The following is a 14,588-nucleotide window of genomic DNA, read 5'->3' as shown; positions in this document are numbered from 1 at the left end:
ATGATGGTTATTGAAAAGATAGCTGTCGTTGGATGTAAACCACATTCTTCTGAGGGTCATAATAAATTTATTTTTGAATCATGTAACCTACAAAACTTTTCCGAGGATCTTTTAAATCAATTGAAATTAACGGTTATGCAAATAGAGATTACTGCATAGACATGATGGAGAAAGTGGTAAATGTCAGAGGATGACAAATAGCCTGCAACTGCTCTTAACTGGTACAAGAATTTTAGTTTGTTGATTAATATATTCAAAATCTCTGTTTGGAAAATAATGTCATGTGAACATAAACTATACTCTAAAAAAAAGACGAATGTACGAAACTGAATTTCGCAGTAAAAAAAGATGGTTTCCTTATTATTACGTAACTTTTGTTGAAACATGAACACAGACTTTACGATGAATAAAACTTTACTTCCGTTCTGCTTCTTCATGTGAAAACGATTTCCCTGATAGACAGCTTGTAGTATCCCAAAAAGAAATCGTATCTCCCGCAGTATTATGCTGATGTTTCATAATATTTTTACAATTTAACGGAAACTCCTGAACAGTTGTTTAACTATTTGTTAACGTTCACCATGATTCAGTTTTCGGTGTATATTTTCTTGACTGGTAATTAGCTATTATTTATCTACATTTATTAAATAAAAATTTTTGATTAATTAAATCATTCGAATTTCAGCTCAAGTTTTATTTTTTATCAAAGCTGATCCACTTATGGGTAAACGTATTTTTCGAGCGGATCCTCAAAAATTCTTTTTCATTGTTTCATTTAGACAAAAAGATTCGGAAGCACTGTTAGACAGTGAACACTTCTGTACTGGATCAGTTATTACGCAGATACACGTTATAACAGCTGCACACTGTTTTGAAGAAAGAATAGAAAGTGAAATCGAAGTGATCACTGTGGGGCAATATTGGATAAGGTCCTATGTCTATCACGGAATTGATTATTGGTTGTTATATGACCCATGGGCTCTAGCAAATGAAAAAACTATTGTGTATCCATTTGACGATATGGCAATCGTTAAGGTAAACGGTTTTGAGAACAAAGACTTAGTGGAATATAAACGTTAAATAATACATTTTCTAGTTAAAATCGCTGGTAAATCACGATGGTATAACACCTGTCTCCCATACAAATTTGAATAACAAATAACTATATGGGACGACGCCAATTATAGTTGGCTGGAAATACATAAATGAAAATTCGCTCTCAATGGTCTTACTGCAAGGGGACGTGACGATTTTATATTCCGCTAAGTCCGAGAATCTATTAAAATTGGTGACTAATCGAAAAATTATAGTAAATGAAAATGATCTGGCTACTTTCGCCGAACCATATATACTCGCTGAACTCTGGTGCCGACCAGTGCGCCGCTGAGCCCTGGAGCCGATCGGTGATTTTTGCGCGTGTGCCGTGAGCAGTGAGTAAGCAGTGAGTAAGCAGTAAGTAAGCAGCAAGTGAGCGGAGAGTGAGCAAATAGCAACAACAGCAGCAACAGCAGAGCAGCAGCAACACAGAACAGCGAGTAGCGATAGCAGCAGCAACGGCAGCATCGACGGCAGTAACGGTAGCGGTACTACAGCAGCATTAGCGTCGGTGGCCGCGGCCGCGATCGTTTTAAGAAAGTGCTCGAGTAAGTACGCTTCTCTATTAATCATCGCGCGATTACCGAACGTCCGCGTTACGGGAGTGCCGCACGACCCTCGCGCGTCCGATGATACCGTTTTCATGCATACTTTCGTCGCTGACCTTCCGGGCGATTTCTTCGTTGTGCCGTTACATTGTCCGTTGTCCGAAAGACAAATTCTTTGAGTGCGCACGTCTATGTACCGTAAATTCGTCGCTTAGCCTTACCGATTTATCGACCGACAAATGAGTTTTTCCCCGTTGTCGCGCGGAAAGCGAAGCGTTCGTGTGCGTACTTGTTACCAGTTTTCCTCGAAGCGATTTTCCCCCGCGAGTTGCTATTTTGATGAAACACAGCATGACCTTCGCGCAGGAGAGGAATTCATACGCGTGTCGATAGACTCCTTTGTGAAACCGGTCGAATGTATATTGCGCGAGTCGCGTACGACCATCGTCCGACCGACGAGTTTTCCGTGCACACATCACTAGCCCTTGTTTCGTTACGTGATTGTTGCTGTGAAGTGTTAACAACATCGGTCGAGTAGTGACTAACCTTCGCGCGACCGACCGATTCCTCGCACGTGTGTTTACCTCAAGCGAGCTTGAATTTTCGTCGCGAAGTAGGTAACTCGATATTACGTAATCGCATTCGCAATCCACGGGACTGTCCGTCCCAGCTATCGCCCGCCTAAGTCGACGTTGCGTCGCGGTCCGCCATTCGTGCCCCTATTAACTTAGACTAGGTAGACCATCGCGAGGGATTGACTGCTGGGCTGACCAAGGGGAATGTTGGCCTAATAAATTCAAGTCTTATTAATTATGGTTTTGTTATTAACTGTACCTACTTGATTACCTCATCCCCCGTAGCTTTCGCGATCGGTCCCGAGGTTAGCAAGCGCGTACGCGAATGATTTAATCGCCAGTCCGTCAGATAACCGCGTGATCGCGTGACCCACGTCACCAGTCAACGAAGGACCGGAGGGAACCTTCTCTCCCGACTACTGATCCGTCAGCCGAGGCGCCCCTGCGACGCCGATATACCCGCTTCTGAGCCAAGAGCCATCGTGCCCCGGACAACACCTGACTAGCCGAACGAGCTGCAGCCGTGGGTGGCTAAAAACCACCCGTTGTCCCTTTTCTCTTTCGTTCGATGTGTTTCCCTTTTTCCGGGCCCAAACGATTTCTGTCTAGGACTTCGCGCTCCCTTTTTTTCTCCTTCGTCTCACGCAGGTGATCGCGCGCGAGGTCGACGACGACGACTACGAGGAAGGAGACGGCGGTCGAAACCACCCGACAATTACAGAGACCAGCAGGACCACCACCAGCCCGCCGACATGCCGAGATGTTGCAGTGCTACCTGCCCTCCTAACGCGAGGACACGGTAGCTGGCGCCCAAACAAATAAAAACTGCACATTATCAGCTAACTGCGCCGCTGGCGGCAGTCAAGACCGGGAAATTGTCTACTACTTATTTTTCCCCTCCCTCTCCTCCGTCGCAACTCATACTTGCAATCAAAAAAAGCAAAAATACAAAAAATGAAAGAAAAAAAAAAGAAAAATTAAAAAATAAAAAAAAACTTTGCCATAGACTGTCCTAAGCCCATGTATCAAAGGAAGAAGGTGTTTCATAATGAGTTTCAAGTACGTCAATGGAAATGGAATCATCTAACCCGAAAAACATTGTAAAAAGAATTTTTAGTGCACATTTAATAGTCAACATTTTCTGGGGTCATATTGGATCCACCATTTTAAATTTATAAAATCTGACTTCATTTTCATAATCAGCGACCTTGAAAAATTTACGATAGTAGGTTATGATTATGGTGATGACCAAATTACCGTAGGAATTGTGTGACTGAAATTATTTCTAAATCGATGGTCATGCAAATACCAAGTACTCTATGGATATGATGGAAAATATGACAACGTCAGAGAATGATAAGTAGCCTGTTATTTATCTCAACTTGCAAAATGATTCCAGTTTGTTGATCAATCTATTAAAAACTCTGTTTGGAATGAAACTTCATATGAACATAAACTATACTATAATAAAAAAGGCGCTTATGCGAAAATAAATATTGCAGTAAAAGAAATGATAGTTTCGTTATTATGTCATAACTTTTGTAGCTGCATCAACGGTGACTTTATGATCCATAAAACTTAACTATCATTCTGCTTAATATTGTGAAAATGATTTTCCTTGTGCTGTTGATAACGTCGCAAAGGTAAATCAACATTTTTCATAGTTATGCTGATATGGAGTTTGGTAATATTATTACATTTTAACGAAGATTCCGAAATAAATGATTTAATATTCGGTAACGGTCGTCATGATTCGATTTTCAGCGGGTATTTTCTTGATTGGTACTAGACCCTTACTCATCTACATTAATTATACAAAAATTTTAAACTTGTTAAATTATTCTGATTTTAGCTCAACTATTCGTTTTTATGAAAGCTAATCCACTAGTGGGTGATCATGTTTTTCCAGCGGATCCTCGTGAATTTCCTTTTATTGCATCAATTAGACGGAAATTTCCGGAGGAACAGTTGAACAGGGAGCATATTTGTACTGGAGCACTTATTACGCAGAAACACATTATAACAGCTGCACATTGTTTTCGTTTTATACAAATACATGAAATCGACGTGATCGTTGCTGAGGAAAATTGGACAACGCCCAATTTCATTTATGAAATAGATTCATGGGTAACATACAATGCCTGGGCTCGAGCAACTGGAAAAACTATAGAGTTTTTATCTAACGATGTCATGATTATTAAGGTAAACGGTTTTGAGAACTAAGTTCTAATGGAATATAAACGTTGAAAAATGTGATTTTCAGCTGTCATCGCCGGTAAATCGCGAAGTTATAACCCCAATCAACATCACGATGTGGAATGAACAACAACTCCATCGAACGAATGCATTCATGTTTGGCTGGAATATCTCAAGTGTAAATTCAGGCAATATTATGTTAGTCAAAGGACAAGTGACAATTTTAACTAACTGCGAGTACGAACATCGATTAAGATTGATGACAAATGAACATCATGAAATAACGAAAAATTATCTAGCTTCGTCTGCTGATCCATATATACTCTCAAGTTGTGTAAGTGACAACAAATTTTATTTTACTTCAGACAAATGATAACTTTCAATAGAATCACTTATATTTTAGGGTGATAGCGGTGCACCTCTTGTGGACAAAGACAATGTGCTTTTAGGAATTACACTGGGTATATGTCCAAGTGTGGGATGGGGTAACTTCTCTCTCGAGTTTTATAGGCAATATATTATTAATCTTCATTTGAATGTCTATTATTATAGAGAATTCATTGAAAATGCGATAATATTGTTTGGAGAGTAATAAAATACCGTTTTAGTTTTTCGTATCAATATCGTAGAACTTTAATTTAAAAAATATTAAATAAAAAAGTAATTAGGTGAAGATTAATTTGACAGCAATTCTTACAAAGGGATTGACTATTCACGATCAGCTGTAGTACATTGCACGTATTTTATAGTACATTATGGAAATAGGGGATACAAAACATCTCCTAAGCCATAGCTTGTGGAAATCACAAACTATAGGATTAACGGTTTATTTCCTGGAATGTATATCACATTTTTTATATCTGGGTGGGCGGAAAGTAAGAATTCTCGCCTTGCCAAGGGACGGAAATTTGCATTTTCCGCTCGTTGACAAGAAATAGTAAATTACGTACCTAGACCGAGAAAGTATTGGTCAGACTATAGCACGTGAAAATTAATAATCGAGACGACGTCGTGGTTGTCAAATACGTTCTATGAGCTTACTAATTTTCCGACCTTGGTCCATATACAATTTTTTCATATAGCAGAGCCTGAAAGTAGCATTTCCCCGACCGTAGCTTCGATGATAACATATTAATTTCGATTTCACCAAACAAAAAAATAGTATATGCCCATAACGCTCATAAATTGGCACTCGAGGCGAAGCCTCGGATTTGCGAATAATTTTGCGACCTTAGGTTCAGGTTGTAATTTACTATTATTTCTTCGGGGTTCATAATAATTGTCCTTATGGATTTGTCAAAACGCATCACGATATCAGTATATTCGCATTTACAGCATTCCTTTAACATTTCTGCAAAAAAGATAGACTTACTATTTAAAAACTTCAATATATGTTTATGGTACCTTATACTTAGTATCATGCTATAATTTTAAAATATCTATAATTTGCGTCTTTACTAATAGTCTCCACCGAAATTATACGAAAGTATTGTTGCAAATAATTGTTCTATCGTATATTAGTTAGATTCTTGTAACTTAGTTTTTCTCAGTATAGTATGGCTTTTCAATGGGACATGGTTGTTCTACAGGTTCTATAAGTTCAAGCTAGGATTTTCGATAGAAATCATATTACTATTTAGGGAAACAATGGTGGTTTATATGGGGTAAAAACCAAATTCTTACGGGAATTAATTATCAAAGTGTATGTGCAAATCATGACATTGGACTGATTTTTCTTAAGATATTGTAACTCAATACAAATTCAATGTTTGTACACCCACTGCCAATATATTCTGTAGAAACATTTTGAAGTTCACTACGATAATTAATGTTGGGGTTGGTGAGCAGGAATAAATGTGCGTATTTAAATTGATATTACAGATGACACGTTTATTAACAACTCGCAAATAAGATTAGATCAAGTAACAAAATACAGTAATATAAATGAAGCGATACACAATAAACATACGCATACGACCGTGGTTACAGTAAACGCAAATCGCACGCACGTTACAATCTAACCAAAGGAAACGAACAACCTGCCCGTGCGAGACCTGAGGTCAGAGTGCCGTCAAATTTTCTCTTTCTGAAAAGCAAATTTTCCTCCCTTCTCTTTTTGGTGACGTCGCCAACCAAGGGCGTGACCCGTAGAGGTCCTAAAAGATAAATAGCGCTAGCGCGCTCTTTCTCTCTCTCTCCCCTCCTGCCTTGCTCGTAGACTGTCGATACAGCCTCGGACCCGCCCGCTTGCAGGGCCCGAGCTGTACATCCCCTTTGCCTGGGTTCAGAGGTCGATGTCCGGGTCGTTGGGCTTACCGCCTAGGTTACGAACTAAACAGTAACCTTGCTGATCGCGACGAGCAACGGCAAAGCGGAGATTAACAGTCCTTCACACATGCTAATACAAATAATTGCAGCTCTGATTCCCAGATCCCACGGGAGCATGTGCCTCCCCTCGAAACCGCTTGCCATTTTTTCTCGGCTTCATACTTCTTGGACACAAATGCCATTCGCATCTCGCGCTGCAGACGTTGAGCTACACTCAACTCACACACCCAAAACTACAGCTTCGTCGCATATGCCGTAATTATTCCAACGATTGTCAACGACGAGCAGACTTTCGAACATTTCAAGCCAGTCCAAGAAAACGTGTCAATAGACCCCCCTTCGCTAAACGTGCGTCCATGAAGCCGGACGAGCGACGACGTGTAACAATGCAAGAACACTAAAATAAATAGGCGTTGATATTTAATGAGGGTTTCGCTCTACAGGCCGCGCGGGCCAATTTAATGGAGACTAGCGGTGTGCGCTCGACGACAAAAAAGAAACAAAGATCTCTGCCTAAACCTTTCCAAACATCTGCTGGACACATGCGCGTTTGAAAATTTCCCGCTCGTAGTTGCGCGAACTTGATCCGTAACAATTAAAATAAATATATAACCCAAATTTTCCTATATAGATTCTAGTCTACATATTTTTTTCATCCGTGGTCAAATACTAGAGCGAGTGTTGAATATTAAAACTTTAAAAACATTAATTTTTGATTATTATCAATCACGAATAATTAAGTAAGTATAATTATAATAAAATATAGTTATAACTTGAGGAGAATAATAATTTACTACATAATTATCATAAAATCGACATTATATCAAGTAATAAATTTAAAAAATTCAATATTACAGAGTAACATTTATTTTCAACTATTCAATAAAATACAAGAACGATAAAATTAGTAATTTATCAGGTACTACATTTTCAAATTTATTATAATTAGTAATTAATTAAGAATAATAAACATAACAGTAATTACTTAATAATAGTAAACATATGATAGAGTAGGACATATAATAGTAAATATATGCTACAGTGGGATCTGTATCATCATCATTAAAACGATCGCTCCGTTTTTTTACTGTGTTAACATTGCAATGTAGTTGTAAAGCAATTGCATCGACAGTCCATCTATTTTCTAGTAAAGTTCGCAATCTAGTCAAATTTTCTTCTGTAGGTTTAATTCCATTTATTATAACAATACTAAATTCAAATCAACATTAAAATAAACTCAAGGATAAAAACTTAAAACTTGGTATGAAACTTGACAAACAGATTAGAAGTTCAAATAATCTTCTCCATCTTCAACTCTTCAAAGTTAATTGAAAAAATTGTTTTAGTTTCAATTAGTTTCTTATTATTTTATAAACTATAACTTACATATGAACAATTTTGTTGGAAAACATTTCTAAGTTCCGCAACATTGTATTGGTAATGATAAGATTCACAAGATGTTTTGCAAGCGTAACTACTCGTTGAACTTTAAAGGAATAACTAGGATCTTATCATATTAAAATATTTTTATTTAAAATATTTACCTCTGATAGATATTTCCCTTCTTTTGAATTTATTTAACATCCTTTCGCTTACAGCTTTCAATAAATTAATATGAAATTAAATCCAATGATTACTTTCAGTATAATTTTCACTTTCCAGCCAATATCCGTATCTTAATTCGACAGACAAATACTCTTTGATTATTTTTCTGTTATCATAATATCATTTATAATAAACCTGATGGAACTGTCATTTTGCTCCAAATATCGATTTAATTAAATAAAGGCAACTAAAAATCGTTATTGATTTATTTATAACAAAAGAATATAACTAAAATGTTTGTATTTTATCCAGAGACAGTGATATTCCATAATTTGAATATATGGAATGGGTGGTCACATCCAAAGTATGATAGAATATAAACTAGTACTGCTCTAAAAACTAATAAGCATAAATTTGTTATTGCAAGATCAGTGTAATAAAAATGTTATAAAGTAGAGCTATCATATCTTGCTAAAGTAATATTGTGCAATAAGCAACTTAAAAAATTTTTTCCTAGTGCTATTTGATGGATCTTTAGACTAAATTACATACAATCATTAACTGATTTTGGAAGAAGCTAATGAAGTACTTTTTTTTACTTACGTTTAGAAAAAATAGAATTTCCAGAAGAAACTGAACAAGTTAAATTTGGTAGTATATAGGTATCAGTATTGTAAGTTGATTTAAGTAGTTAAAAGTATTGAAATAAAAATAATTATTTTTAATATAGCTTCCATCTTAAAGTATCAAAACCGAAAGGTGATAAAATCATAGCTTATTTAAATATAAGTTACTATCACTTCTGGTATTGATACAATATTTAAACAATATTTTCTACAAATGCTTGCTTATTCAAATTTTATATTTTAGAATTTCATACACAATACTAAAAATTGGGCACTAAAAGTCTAAGCATTATATCAGCGCTGCATAACAGGACAATTGAACGTTCCGTATCATAGGTAGAATATTTGATGGAACACTAAAAATCTGTAAAAACTACAGTTTTTTTTAGGATGGATCTATTTTTTGCAAGTAGTATGAGGTTTGTATAGATCTTCAAACAGTATTAGGCTATACAATGTTGAATCTTGGTATGGTCAAAGGAGCTTTGGATCTTTACTTAATTCTGTCTTCATGGTAGGTTGTTTTTGTATGCTACACAGTTTTTGAAATGAAAAGCAAGGTATGGTTTTAACTTATCTATCAAAACATTATATTGGAACTGAACCACATTTTGTATCTAGGCTGCAGAAGTAATTAGTGTGGTGTTTATTAGGTGATGCAACTCAGGAAGTTGAATACTGTGAAATTACAGATATTACAGATATTGATTATTGCAAAATAGTCAATCATAGCAAATAATGCATCAGAAAACCAACTTTTTGATGGTATGTTATCTCAAAAAAGTTAGACATAATGAAATGGCTTAATGTAGAATGACACTTGGAGAAAGGACTGAACCTCCTAGTATACCTGCACTCTTTGGTTTCAAGATTGCTTTCGCATCTCAGTGAAGTTTGATCGGTGGCAAGAATACCAGAGGATAGAGAAAAAATACATTGCAAATTAAAGATAATAAAAATATTTAATTAATAATAATTAAATTGAAGCCATAGAAATTTAGTCAATAATTTGTATTCATATTAATTATTATAATTAAAATATTCGGTTTGCATTGTATAATGATCAATAAAACAAATAAATTATTGGATTTAGTTTAATTTTATTTTATAAAATAAATAATTATCAATTATTATTTTAATTTATTTTATATAGTGTTTCACTACGAATGAAAAAAATATGTAGACTGGAACTATCAGTAAATTTAGAACATATGATTATTTTAATTTTCGTAGTGAACTTCAAAACGTTGCTACAGAAGACATTGCCGGTGGGTGTACGATTATCAATTTCGATGCAGAAATCGCAAAAATGCAACTTAACTGGAAACTCGTAGAAAGATAACAATATTACAGTTTTCAAGAACGTAATACTTGTTGTATATTCCTCGTCACGATTCAGATGTAAAATGAAATTCAACAGTTTTCCTATTTTTGTAGAAATATTTTTATATAATAATGTATAAGTCATGTAGTATGTCTAAAGTGCTTGCATGCAGCAATTCATCCTACGTATGATTATTTCATATTAAAGTAATAAAAAATTATGTGCAAATAAATTAGTATATCTGTACATGTTATTTGCAGCAAATCATATCTATTACTCATAAGAAACGTGACGTCATAACCAATTAGGTATAGGTATATTAACTATGAAAATGCTTTAATTATCTATTTATTATCTTAATTTATTACGTTTTTACGATATTAAAATACTAGTATATGCTTAACGTGTAACTGTAGAATAAGAATTTATCTTATATTTGATACTTTAACTATTTTTATCTGAATTTTTCAAACAAATATAAACTATTACATAATTTATTATAAACAATTTATTATAAACATTGCAATATAGTGTGGACAGCAAAGATATAGAATTGCCACGTCATAGCAAAAAGTTGTATAAAAAATTCTTAATTAGATTACACGTTAAATAACTATTGAAAAAATGCATTAATTATTTAAATAAAGAATAGTGTTTGTGCTAAAGATTATTATGTATAGATAATCAGGAAATAGATTTCAAATAAAATAAATTGTTATTTTAGGATTTTGTCGCATTAAAAATCATAGAACCTTATACAGACCTTTTTTAAAATAAAAAAATTTATTGCAATTTATGCAAATACTAATCATTACAGAGACGTAATGAAGAATGTGAAAAATATCAAAGGATCACAAATAGCCTGTAGCTCATTTCAACTCGCGAAAGGATTTCATATAATTGATCAATTATATATTAAAAATCTCTTTTAGAAAAGAAATATCACCTGATCATAAACTATACTTTAATGCAAGACGCATATGCGAAAATGAATGTCACGGTAAAAGAAATGATGATTTTATTATTATGTCGTAACTTGTTAGCGCATCAAGGCTGACTTTACGATCAACCATGTTTTACTTTCATCTAGTTTGATAATGCGAAAACGATTTTCCTCGTGCAGTTGATAATGTTGCAAAAACAAATCGACATCTTTTACAGTTACGCTGACCTGACTTTTCATAATACTTCTACAATTTTATCGTGACTCACAAATAGGTGATTGATTATTCGTAAACTTTCACCATGATTCTGTTTTTAGCATATATTTTCTTGATTGGTACTAAACTATTATTCATCTACATTTATTAAATGTATATTTTGATTAATTTAATCATTCTGATTTCAGCTCAAATATTCCTTTGTGTAAAAGCTGATCCACTAGTAGGTGAACATATTTTTCCAGCGAATCCTCATGAATTCCCTTTTATTGTATTATTTAAACAAAAAAGTTCGAAAGAACGGTTAAACAGTGAATATTTTTGTACCGGATCACTTATTACGCAGAAACATATTATAACAGTTGCACACTGTTTTCAACATAGAATACAAAATGAAATCGAGGCGATCTTTGCCGGGAAGGACTGGACAACGTCCTATTTCAGTTATGCAATCGATTCGTGGTGTATATACGACTCCTGGGCTCGAGCGAATGAAAAAACTATCGAGTTTCCAATAAATGATGTGGCAATTGTTAAGGTAAAAAGTTTTGGTAGATATGATATAGTGGAATATAAGCTTTGATGAATATATTTTCTAGTTATCATTACCGGTACGTCACGATGGTATAACACCTGCCCACCTCACGAATTTAAATAACAAACAACTCTACGGAACAAAGGCAATGATAGTTGGCTGGGTAGGCATATATGATAATTCATCTACAATGCATTTACTACAAGGGAAAGTAACGATATTAAGACCCTACGAGTCCGAGCATCTATTAAAATTGGTGGCTAATAGAAAAATTAAAGTAAGTGAAAATTATCTGACAACATCAGCTGATCCATATATACTCTCAAGTTGTGTAAGTAAGAACAAATATTATTTTGTATTGCAAACAAATAATGATTTTTATCAGAAACATCTACATTCTAGGGTGATAGTGGTGGACCGCTTTTGGACAAGGACAATATCCTTTTAGGAGTCACACGGGGTATATGTCCGACTATAAAATGGGGTAACTTTCCTCCCGAGTTTTTAAAGAAATATAAAGTAACCGTTCATTTGAGTGTCGATTACTATAGAGAGTTCATTGAAAATGTTACAACATTGACCGAAGATTAATAAGATGTACTATTTAAGTTTTTTTTATTTATATCTAGTAGAACTTTATTTTACAAAATAAAGTTCAGGCAATTTGAATTGAATAAAAAGGTAACTACTTGAAGACACAACTTATGACAATTTTTGATGATCAACTAAATATTTTATTTTTTCCGTGATTCATGATGATTTTCCTTGTGTACTCGTATTTATCACAAAAATACTTCGGAACCAATTTTAGAACCATTATTCTGAATAGCTAGTATATTTTTTTTTTTTCAATTTTTGAATTTCTAAGTCCAAATTTAACCTCAATTTTTTTAAACGTATAAGGTATACGAAAGTTCCTAACTTCAAAAGCAAACATAGACAATTTTTGCTATTAATCATTACACTTTGTAATTAGCAGGATTTTTAATCACCATAAAAAAACTCCTGTTCATATGAATCTGGAATTACAAAAGTCAAGACTGAGAATTTAAATATAACCTATGAACAGGTGATAGTTTCGAATAACATATTGTTTTTAGAAAAGAAATTAATAGACAACGTAATACAACTCCGAATATTTCGAAAATACAGTTTTCGGACTTGAAGGTTATAATATCTTGGTAACTCAGGATGATTATGGATCAGTTCTGCGATCGGATTTAGATTCAACGCATCAAAATACTTAAAGTACATGTTGTTTGTTTTCTAGATTTTTTATTGTTTACATTTGGTCGGTTTGTGTAATATAGGAAGGATAGGATCGAATATTAAGGTAATTAAAGTTCACGAACTTAATTTGTGTATAACTCAGCGAAAAAAAAATATTTTTCAAATCTAAGGAAAGGATTTTGAAGGATAAGGATAATACTTTGAGATAGTTTGATGTAATTTACAACAAATCAATAATTTATAATGTGGAAGAAGCTTGACTATAGTAGAAAATCGTGTTTTTAGGTTAAGATATTTATAAAACCTAGGGTAATAGAGCAATTCTATTATTAGAATTGGTTAGATTCATAATCAACGTGTCAAAATACTTCGGGTAGACAATATTGTTCTCTGGTTCCGGACTTTAGTTAAATTTTCTAGATCTGTGTTATTTTCTCCCTACAGTATGACTTTAGTACGACTTTTTATTGGTGTGTGGTTATTCTAAAAGATCAAACTAGTGTAATAAATTTGACTGAACTTTGAAGTTTATTTTTATTAAGTTTGTGACTCAAAATGCGTTAAATTATTTTTTCATGCAAGTAACAATTAACGAGTTTTAAATTTTAAGTAAATTTGATATGCAATGAATCTAAAATATTGTAATAAGTTACTGTAAGTCAAAAGGGCAGTATAAATAGTTCAAAAGTAATAAAATATATATCAAACTTGAGTTGCACTGTTGCTTTTCGCTTGCTTTGCAGGTAATAATTAAATTTTACTTAGTTAGATTTTCTGACGATCAAATGAAATATATCACCAACGGAGTCAAGGGTATAAGTCGGAAAGCTTCGTGGTGTAACAAAAGATATACTTTAGATCGAAAAGAAAGGTGAATGAGTCAATTTCCTTTGGAAAAATCGTCCAATGTTAACCAACTGAGTCTCTAAAAGATCGTATGAAATATAACTATAATAATCAACACTAGCAAGGATATAAGTTTAATAGCTTTGTAACATATCAAAGTCAGACTTCTGATAGGGAAAGGATAAGGGTGAAAGTCTTAAATCTTTTTGATTTAGTTTTCTTTGTATTTTTTTCTTCAGTCCTATACGAATTAAGATTTCAATTTAATGATGTGAGTTACAGCGAAAGCAGCTGCCATTTCACCAATACTGCATTTTTATCAATTTCTTGCTTTCAAGCTTTCTTAGCTAAAGTTCTAGTTGCATTTTTTCTAACCTTTATACTTTCTCGATTTTTAGATTAAGTTATAGTGTGCTCTCTGCAAGCCGTATCGAAAGGATTGATGCCTTAAGCAAGTCTTTCCTGTAATATAGTTACCGAACCACAATACACATGACCTGGAATATGGAGCTCAAAGAGGAACTTATTAATGACACATTAACTAATCCTTAACCTTTCTTCACTCTGCGCGTATAAACTG

The 14,588-nt window shown here is 33.9% G+C and overlaps 4 protein-coding genes across 9 annotated transcripts in view; 3 read left to right on the top strand and 1 right to left on the bottom strand.

Annotated features, from left to right (window-relative positions):
- Positions 1-14,588, bottom strand: part of LOC131667878 (ammonium transporter Rh type B-B) — a 63,356-nt gene that overhangs the window by 33,012 nt on the left and 15,756 nt on the right. The window lies entirely within an intron of this gene.
- Positions 493-2,438, top strand: LOC131667889 (uncharacterized). 2 transcript variants are annotated; one of them, XM_058941637.1, is made up of 3 exons: positions 493-615; positions 686-1,035; positions 1,311-2,438. In XM_058941637.1, exons 1-3 carry the CDS (start codon positions 582-584, stop codon positions 1,311-1,313), a joined length of 387 nt encoding a protein of 128 aa, XP_058797620.1. In that variant the 5' UTR covers positions 493-581; the 3' UTR covers positions 1,314-2,438. The 2 variants fall into 2 exon arrangements, with proteins under 2 accessions (XP_058797620.1, XP_058797619.1); XM_058941636.1 differs by having other exon boundaries at positions 1,097-2,438.
- Positions 3,763-5,029, top strand: LOC131667885 (plasma kallikrein-like). Of its 3 annotated transcripts, none has more exons than XM_058941628.1 (4): positions 3,763-3,861; positions 4,071-4,420; positions 4,482-4,748; positions 4,818-5,029. In XM_058941628.1, exons 2-4 carry the CDS (start codon positions 4,088-4,090, stop codon positions 5,004-5,006), a joined length of 789 nt encoding a protein of 262 aa, XP_058797611.1. In that variant the 5' UTR covers positions 3,763-3,861; positions 4,071-4,087; the 3' UTR covers positions 5,007-5,029. The 3 variants fall into 3 exon arrangements, with proteins under 3 accessions (XP_058797611.1, XP_058797609.1, XP_058797610.1); XM_058941626.1 differs by having other exon boundaries at positions 3,858-4,000; XM_058941627.1 differs by having other exon boundaries at positions 3,861-3,985.
- LOC131667884 (uncharacterized) lies at positions 10,399-12,632 on the top strand. Of its 2 annotated transcripts, XM_058941624.1 has the most exons (6): positions 10,399-10,422; positions 10,498-10,545; positions 11,399-11,516; positions 11,586-11,935; positions 11,997-12,263; positions 12,335-12,632. In XM_058941624.1, the coding sequence occupies exons 3-6, from the start codon at positions 11,483-11,485 to the stop codon at positions 12,521-12,523; spliced, it is 840 nt and encodes a 279-aa protein (XP_058797607.1). In that variant the 5' UTR covers positions 10,399-10,422; positions 10,498-10,545; positions 11,399-11,482; the 3' UTR covers positions 12,524-12,632. The 2 variants fall into 2 exon arrangements, with proteins under 2 accessions (XP_058797607.1, XP_058797608.1); XM_058941625.1 differs by lacking the exons at positions 10,399-10,422; positions 10,498-10,545 and having other exon boundaries at positions 10,627-11,516.

This window comes from Phymastichus coffea, unplaced genomic scaffold (assembly GCF_024137745.1).
Source record: "Phymastichus coffea isolate CEN01 unplaced genomic scaffold, Cenicafe_Pcof_1.1 PCOF00071, whole genome shotgun sequence".
In the NCBI taxonomy this organism is placed as follows: Eukaryota; Metazoa; Arthropoda; class Insecta; order Hymenoptera; family Eulophidae; genus Phymastichus; species Phymastichus coffea.
This window is presented reverse-complemented; position numbering and strand designations above follow the sequence as displayed.

Bases quoted from the DNA above. Each gene is read 5' to 3' on its own strand.
- LOC131667889 (XM_058941636.1), top strand. From the start codon at position 582: ATGATTCAGTTTTCGGTGTATATTTTCTTGACTG. The intron at 616-685 runs GTAATTAGCTAT...TTCGAATTTCAG, and splicing joins GGTGTATATTTTCTTGACTG to CTCAAGTTTTATTTTTTATC. The intron at 1,036-1,096 runs GTAAACGGTTTT...TACATTTTCTAG, and splicing joins ACGATATGGCAATCGTTAAG to TTAAAATCGCTGGTAAATCA.
- LOC131667884 (XM_058941624.1), top strand. From the start codon at position 11,483: ATGATTCTGTTTTTAGCATATATTTTCTTGATTG. The intron at 11,517-11,585 runs GTACTAAACTAT...TTCTGATTTCAG, and splicing joins AGCATATATTTTCTTGATTG to CTCAAATATTCCTTTGTGTA. The intron at 12,264-12,334 runs GTAAGTAAGAAC...TCTACATTCTAG, and splicing joins CATATATACTCTCAAGTTGT to GGTGATAGTGGTGGACCGCT.
- LOC131667885 (XM_058941626.1), top strand. From the start codon at position 3,967: ATGATTCGATTTTCAGCGGGTATTTTCTTGATTG. The intron at 4,001-4,070 runs GTACTAGACCCT...TTCTGATTTTAG, and splicing joins AGCGGGTATTTTCTTGATTG to CTCAACTATTCGTTTTTATG. The intron at 4,749-4,817 runs GTAAGTGACAAC...CTTATATTTTAG, and splicing joins CATATATACTCTCAAGTTGT to GGTGATAGCGGTGCACCTCT.